The sequence below is a fragment of the Electrophorus electricus genome, chromosome 3, assembly GCF_013358815.1.
Source record: "Electrophorus electricus isolate fEleEle1 chromosome 3, fEleEle1.pri, whole genome shotgun sequence".
In the NCBI taxonomy this organism is placed as follows: Eukaryota; Metazoa; Chordata; class Actinopteri; order Gymnotiformes; family Gymnotidae; genus Electrophorus; species Electrophorus electricus.
In genome coordinates, this window is record NC_049537.1 from 380,001 (window position 1) to 387,500 (window position 7,500).

General features: G+C 52.1%; 1 protein-coding gene across 3 annotated transcripts in view; it reads left to right on the plus strand.

Annotated features, from left to right (window-relative positions):
• nbeal1 (neurobeachin-like 1) overlaps positions 1-7,500 on the plus strand; it is a 51,651-nt gene that overhangs the window by 13,545 nt on the left and 30,606 nt on the right. For 2 of the 3 annotated variants that reach the window (XM_035524239.1, XM_035524240.1), the window contains exons 5-14: positions 1-9; positions 362-489; positions 2,099-2,181; positions 2,994-3,079; positions 3,189-3,531; positions 3,654-3,760; positions 4,065-4,148; positions 5,758-5,841; positions 5,945-6,043; positions 6,536-7,110. The exon at positions 1-9 is cut by the window's left edge and continues 73 nt beyond it. In XM_035524239.1, coding sequence (XP_035380132.1) covers positions 1-9; positions 362-489; positions 2,099-2,181; positions 2,994-3,079; positions 3,189-3,531; positions 3,654-3,760; positions 4,065-4,148; positions 5,758-5,841; positions 5,945-6,043; positions 6,536-7,110 — 1,598 coding nt within the window. The remainder of the gene's footprint in view (positions 10-361; positions 490-2,098; positions 2,182-2,993; positions 3,080-3,188; positions 3,532-3,653; positions 3,761-4,064; positions 4,149-5,757; positions 5,842-5,944; positions 6,044-6,535; positions 7,111-7,500) is intronic. The other variant, XM_035524241.1, reaches the window with a different exon arrangement.

Sequence of the window (7,500 nt, forward strand, 5' to 3'; positions counted from 1 at the left end):
ATACAGCAGGTTGGTTCCTTCATTCGGCCTCAAATTTCAAATCAAGGTAACTTTATTCACATGACTGTGTCATTGACAATTTAGCTAAAGCAAATAGAGTTTGGAGCTGAAAACACTGGAAATAACAACAATGTTTAAGCAACAAAACAGTAGTAAAAAAGTGACAAATGCTAATAAATTAGATGAAACAAAATACTAATAGCAGTGAATGTATTAACAGGATATCATATGTGCAGATCGTTATTATATAAGTATATATGTAATATATAAAATATAAATGTAGTTTAAGCAGATGACGACACTGGGACGACATTGACGACCCCCCCAAACCCCCTCTCCCCTCCCCCTCCCCTCTCTGTAGCTGAAGAGTAAGACTAAGGAGAAAACGATGTCTGATCACACTCAGGCTGAGGAGTTTGTCCGCCACGCTTTAGCCTTCTGTGAGACTCTCTATGACCCCTATCACAACTGGAGACACCGCGTCCACAGGTACGCAGGCACATACACAGGTACGCGCACACACACGCACACACACACAGGTACGCGCACACACACGCACACACGTACGCACGCACACACACACAGGTACGCACACACAGGTGAGTGCACGCACACACACACACGCGCACAAACACAAACAGGTATGCGTGCACACACACACACACGCGCACCCAGGTACGCACGCACATGCGCGCGCACACACAGGTACACACATGCATGCACACACACACACACGCACACAGGTGTACACACACACAGGTATGCGCACACACACACACGTACACACAAACGTGCACACTTGTGCACACACACAAACACACAAATGCAGAGCTCTGATCAGCAGGTTTGTCCTGACTGTGTTTGTTTACTCAGACAAACAGAAGCCCTTGTTAGGGTCAACAGTATTGCAGGTGTGCACTGACCGCTACCTCAGACCATCTGTGTTTTCACTGATACACACTGCTGGCACCTGAGCCCTTAACTGACCCTCACCCTCCTGTAATATGACCTGGGTGCACACACACACACACACACACACACACACACACACACACCTGTATATTCCCCATTCCTAACAGTGTCTTTGTTGGTATTTGGTATTTGCTCTTAGCCTGGTTTGTTGTTAGGCTGGCTGGTGTTTGGTCTTAGGCTGGCTGGTGTTTGGCCTTAGGTTGGTTGGTGTTTGGCGTTAGGTTGGTTGGTGTTTGGCGTTAGGTTGGCTGGTGTTAGGCTAGCTGGTGTTTGTTGTTATGTTGGCTGGTGTTTGGCGTTAGGTTGGCTGGTGTTAGGCTAGCTGGTGTTTGTTGTTATGTTGGCTGGTGTTTGGCGTTAGGTTGGCTGGTGTTAGGCTAGCTGGTGTTTGTTGTTATGTTGGCTGGTGTTTGGCGTTAGGTTGACTGGTGTGTTAGGCTGGCTGTTTGGTGTTAGGTTGGTTGTTATTTGGTGTTAGGTTGGCTGGTGTTTGATGTTAGGCTGGCTGGTGTTTGCCTGGTGACACAGATAATAGGCTTGCTCACTAGCAGGGCTCCAGTCCTGACAGGCCATACGTGGTGTGTGTATAAGGGGAGTAAAACTTTGATGCCATCAAGGAGCAATAACTCACTGACTCAGTGGACTTACTGAATCGCTTAGTCACTGACTCTCCAAACTGTGGTGTATCTGACCTCCAGCTCAGAGTGCAGGCAGCTGTCCACTCTTGAGTGCCAGTGTGGCTTGTAGTTAGCATCATGTGTAGTAAGAGATTAGAGGTCGTTCGTGTAATAAGGTGTCGTAAACTATCGCTGACTGTGTGAGTAACAGAACTCGAGATCTGTGACAACCACCAGATTCTCAAAATGGCAACCAGAACCAGCCTGACAACCACCGTGGAGCTCCGTAAATACGGATCCTGACCAGCACCCCCTGGTGACACCAGTGTGAACTGACAGACTAATCCACCGTTTAGCTGACTGGGGAACGTCTCACTGGTGACTGTGGCCGTTATTTACTTGACTGCCTTTAAACGGTACAACACATTATGAGTGAAAATAGCTTGTATATTTTTTCTTGTGCGCGTGTGCGCGTGTGCGTGCGTGTGTGTGTGTGCGTGTGTGTGTAGGCAGCAGCTGGGTGCCGTTGACAGAAGCAGACAGAGGTTCAAAGCTTCCCCTCTGACTGTGGAGTTTGTGCCGTTTTTCTACCGTGAGTGTCTCAGTCGCCCTCGTCCTGTCTCCTGGTCCTCCCTGTCTCTCCTCACTGTAGCTGTCTCCTGGTCCTCCCTGTCTCTCCTCACTGTAGCTGTCTCCTGGTCCTCCCTGTCTCTCCTCACTGTAGCTGTCTGCTGGTCCTCCCTGTCTCTCCTCACTGTAGCTGTCTCCTGGTCCTCCCTGTCTCTCCTCACTGTAGCTGTCTCCTGGTCCTCCCTGTCTCTCCTCACTGTAGCTGTCTCCTGGTCCTCCCTGTCTCTCCTCACTGTAGCTGTCTCCTGGTCCTCCCTGTCTCTCCTCACTGTAGCTGTCTGCTGGTCCTCCCTGTCTCGTGTCTGTCTCTCTAACCCCCCTCCCCCTGTATGACTACATGAATGTGTTCTTTGTTTGCTGTGGTTGAGTTTGTGGTCTGCTCTGCTCTAACAGGGCTGTTTTTGCTTGCCTGCCCTTCAGCTATGTGTGCGTGTGTGTGTGTGTGTGTTGGTCCTCTTCAGTTTCTGTGACACACAACAGATCCATTCAGTGAGGGGGCGGGTCTATAGAGGGTGTCACACTGTCTATTCTTATTTGCGTAGATAACAGACCATCAGAGAACTAATTTGTGTTTGCATGTGTGTGTGTGCGTTTGTGTGTGCGTTTGTGTGTGCGTTTGTGTGTGCGTTTGTGTGCGCGTTTGTGTGTGCGCGTTTGTGTGTGCGTTTGTGTGTGTGCGCGTGTGTGTGTGCGCGTGTGTGTGCGTGTGTGCGTGTGTGTGTGTGCGTGTACGTGCGTGTGTGTGTGTGTGTGTGTGTGTGTGTGTTTTGACAGAGTGTTTCCAGGAGAGTGAGCACCTGAAGGACAGTCTGAAGTGTTGTCTTCTCCACTTGTTTGGAGCAGTAGTTGCTGGTGGACAGGTAAAGGGCGGAGCGACACACATCCCCTCCTCTCTGCACTCTTCTTCCTCTAAGTGTATCCCTTCTTTCTCCTACCTACATTCTTCCCTCTCTCCCCCCCCTTCTGCAGAGGAATGCTCTGTTGGCCATCTCTCCTGCTACAGTGGAGGTGTTGCTGGGTGTTCTGGGTGGAGCGGAGGCTCTGGCGGCGGGTGGAGACGGGGACGACTGTGAGAGCGAGTCCCCTGGTCGTAAGGTGGTGCTCACGCTTGGCTGTCTGAGGGAGGTGGTGCACAGCTTACTGGCCAGCAGCTCCGACCAACGACAGGTGGAGATCAGCTCTGTGCTTGAGAGCTACTTCAAGCTGCTGAACTCTGACCCCAACACCACCGCACAGGTTAAAGGTGGCCCGGCACCACCCAGGTCGCGGCACTGGGAGAGCCGGGCCGTGGCACTGCAGATACACATGCTGGGTGAGTGGACCCGGGCCGGATGAGCCCAACACGCAGGTTCGGAGTGGCTGGAGCGCCCTGCTGGCACTGAAACAGATCTGCCTGATCCTTTAGGTAACTCTCCTCTCCTCTCCTCTCCTCAGAAACTATCCAGGACATGTTTGAGTGTTCGGATCGCCCTGTTTTACAGGCCATCTTCCTCAACAGTAACTGCTTTGAGCACTTGATACGCCTCCTACAGAACAGCAGGGTGAGCTAGACCCCGACACCTGATCCCTGACCCTTGACTCCCTCTACAGTGGACACACAACCTGTGCAGAACATTCGTGACATACTGTAACTGATATCACAGTTTTAGTGTGTGATTATGATTTAGTGTACTGTAGTCTGTTGCATGCTGTGTGTGTGTGTGTGTGTGTGTGTTTGCCTTCCTCAGTAGCAGAACACTTTGCATCATAACCTCTTACCTTTCACCTTCTGAAGGTTAACCCTCTGCACTCCTACCCTCTCTTCCTGTCTAACTGCGTGCGTGCGTGCGTGCGTGCGTTCTGTAGCTGGTAAATGCTCAGTACATTGCTGCAGACAAGGAGCAGAAAGATTTAACCAACAGGTTACTGACAGGAGTGCTTGAGACACAGGTACCGCCCACCTGACTCCGCCCACCTGACACCTGACACAGCCCACCTGTCACCTGACATCTGTCACTCATGACCGCTGCCCTCTGGGCCACTCCAGGACTAAGCCACAGCCTGCTGTTTTCACAAGGCAGAGATCACCCCCCTGGAGATCACCCCTCACCCAGATCAAGCACTCCTCTCTCCATGCTATCTTCTGTGTGTAAAAGCATGCTTATCATTGCTTTAACACACAGACACTCACACACACTAGTCAGTGTTCTTGTACTGCGCTCAGTTCTTCAGCACCACCTACTGGTAATCACAGGAACTGACCCTGCCCATCCCAGTCCCAGAAGGCTGTGCAGTGTTGGTGAGCTGGTTGGCTTTTCACGGAGTGGCCGAGTCCTGCAGTCCCGCAGTCCCGCTTGCTGTCACTTCGTTTGATTTCTCCTTTCAGCCTTTTTATTTGTGTTGGCGAGGGAGGCTGTGTGTTTGCTGTGTGTTTGCTTCGGGGGTTGATCTTAATGATTATTTCTCCTGTGTGTGTGTGTGTCTGTGTGTGTGTGTGAGTGCGTGTGTGAGTGTGTCTGTGTGTGTGTGTGTGTGAGTGCGTGTGTGAGTGTGTCTGTGTGTGTGTGTGTGCGAGTGCGTGTGTCTGTGTGTCTGTGTGTCTGTGTGTGAGTGTGTGAGTGTGTGTGTGTGTGTGTGTCTGTGTGTGTGTGTGTGTCTGTGAGTGTGTGTGTCTGTGAGTGTGTGTGTCTGTGAGTGTGTGTGTCTGTGAGTGTGTGTCAGACACACAGACACACAGACACACACACTCACAGACACACACACTCACACACAGACACACAGACACACAGTGTGTGAGTGTGTGAGTGTGTGAGTGTGTGCGTGTGAGTGTGTGCGTGTGAGTGTGTGCGTGTGAGTGTGTGCGCGTGTGCGTGCGCGTGCGTGCGTGTGTGTGTGTGAGTGTGTGTGTGTGAGTGAGTGTGTGAGTGAGTGAGTGAGTGTGTGTGTGTGAGTGAGTGTGTGTGTGTGTGAGTGTGTGTGTGAGTGTGTGTGTGTGAGTGAGTGTGTGTGTGAGTGTGAGTGTGTGTGCGTGTGTCTGTGTGTCTGTGTGTGTGTGAGAGTGAGAGTGTGTGTGTGTGCGATTGTCTAACTTCCTGCTGCTAACTGCTGATGTTTTAGGCTGTTGTGTGGTGTTCGACTCCGTGTTGTATCTCATCAAGTTTGCAGTAGCAGCTGGGACCTGAGAGCTCACAGTGTAGAACGTCTCACCAGTGTCTCATCACTGAGCATTAAAGCATTAAAACTTCCCTACTTCTTATCATCACTTACTGATGTGTTCTCACACCAACACAATGGAGCTTTTAACCGTGTCATGGCCTCTGAGTCACATGTCTCCTCTGCTACTGCCGGTCTTCATTCCCACTGTGACCCCAATCACTGCTCCTTATTACAGCAGGGGTGGCTATTGGCTGGTGGAGAGAGGGGGCGGGACGGGGGTGGCTATTGGCTGGTGGAGAGAGGGGGTGGGACAGGGGCGGCTATTGGCTGGTGGAGAGAGGGGGCGGGAGGTGGATGGCTATTGGCTGCATGTGTTGATTGACGTGTTTCTCCTCCTAATCAGGTTTTTCAGGGCAGGCTCGACTCTCTCGCCGTGGCAACAATCAAAGCCCTAACAACAGTGATGCACAAATCTCCAGCTGCCAAGGTCAGGATCACACACACACACACACACACACACACACACACACACACACAGAAATAAGTGATGTAACATAATGGTGGTATTAAAATCAAGTCCCACCCCCTAGGAGGTGTTTAAGGAGCGGATAGGCTACACCCACCTGTACGAGGTGCTGGTGTCTCTGGGTCAGCCCTCCACACACCTGTTGAAGGAACTCATGAACATGGTGAGGAACCCCCCACACCCACCCACTGTGGGGCGCTCACGCTCTCCCTCCCTCACACTCCCCACATACCCCAAACACTCTTTCTCTCTCTCTCTCTCTCTAACTCTCACTCCTTCATGTACCAATATTTAAATTCTAATGTTCATTTAATTTTTTTCATTTTCTGACAGCTGAGTATAGGGATGTGTTTATGATTGGTCTCCTCTCCCTGTGTGTCTGTGTGTGTGGCGTGTGTCTGTCTGTGTGTGTGTGGCGTGTGTCTGTGTGTGTCTGTGTGTGTGTGTGTGTGTGTGTGTGTGTGTGTGTGTGTGTGTGTGTGTGTGTGTGTGTGTGTGTGTGTGGGGCGCGTGTGTCTGTGTGTGGCGCGTGTGTGTGGCGTGTGTGTGTGTGTGGCGTGTGTGTGTGCGTGTGTGTGTGGCGTGTGTGTATGTGTGTGTGGCGTATGTGTGGTGTGTGGTGTGTGTGTGTGTGTGTGTGTGTGTGTGTGTGTAGGCGGTGGAGGGTGAACACTCCTCTGTTGGTCTGTTGGGTGTCAGTAACGTTGACCCATTGTTGCTGCTGCTTCAGTGGCTCCCTGAGCTTGAGTCCTCAGACCTGCAGATCTTCACAGCTGATTGGCTGCGGCGGATCTGCGGTCTGAACCGGCACACGCGGGCCACATGTGTGAACGCCTGCATGACGCTTCGTGTGCTCTCCACGCTGGAGAAACACCAGCGTCTACACCGGGCCTGCGGCGAGAGCCTGGTGGCGCTGTTGGGTTCCCTGGGCGGCCAATCGTTGAGCGGGGTGGAGCTCCATCAGCTGCTCCGCCTCGTCCGTCAGGACGAGCCGGGCCGCACACACCCGTACGTCGGGCCCGTTCTGCGTGCCCTGCTGGCCATGCTCAGGAAGCACGGCCTGGACAGCGCCATGCAGTACTTTGACCTGACTCCGCCCATGGCTGGCATTGCTGTGCCGACCATCACACGCTGGCCTGGCTCCGCCTTCAGCTTCCTAGCCTGGCTGTCATTGGACCAAGATCAGCTGGGACCACCCAGCAAAGGAGAGAAGAGGAAACAGTTATACAGGTCAGAGGGGGCGATGGAGAAGGTCAGAGAGGGCGATGGAGAAGGTCATGGGTCAGTGGAGAAGGTCAGAGGGCGATGGAGAAGGTCAGAGAGGGCGATGGAGAAGGTCATGGGTCAGTGGAGAAGGTCAGAGGGCGATGGAGAGGGTCAGAGGGCAATGGAGAAGGTCAGAGAGGGCGATGGAGAAGAGTTATATTGTGATATTTTATAAGACTTTGAAGGTAGAAATGTTCCAGTGTACAGAATACATGTAATACATAATGAAAAACATATGGGGTGTGTGTGTGCGTGTATGGGCGTCTGTGTGCGTGTGCATATGTGTGCGTGTGCATGTGCATGCATGTGTGTGCGTGTGCATGTGCGTGTGTGTGTATGTGTGTGCGTGTATGT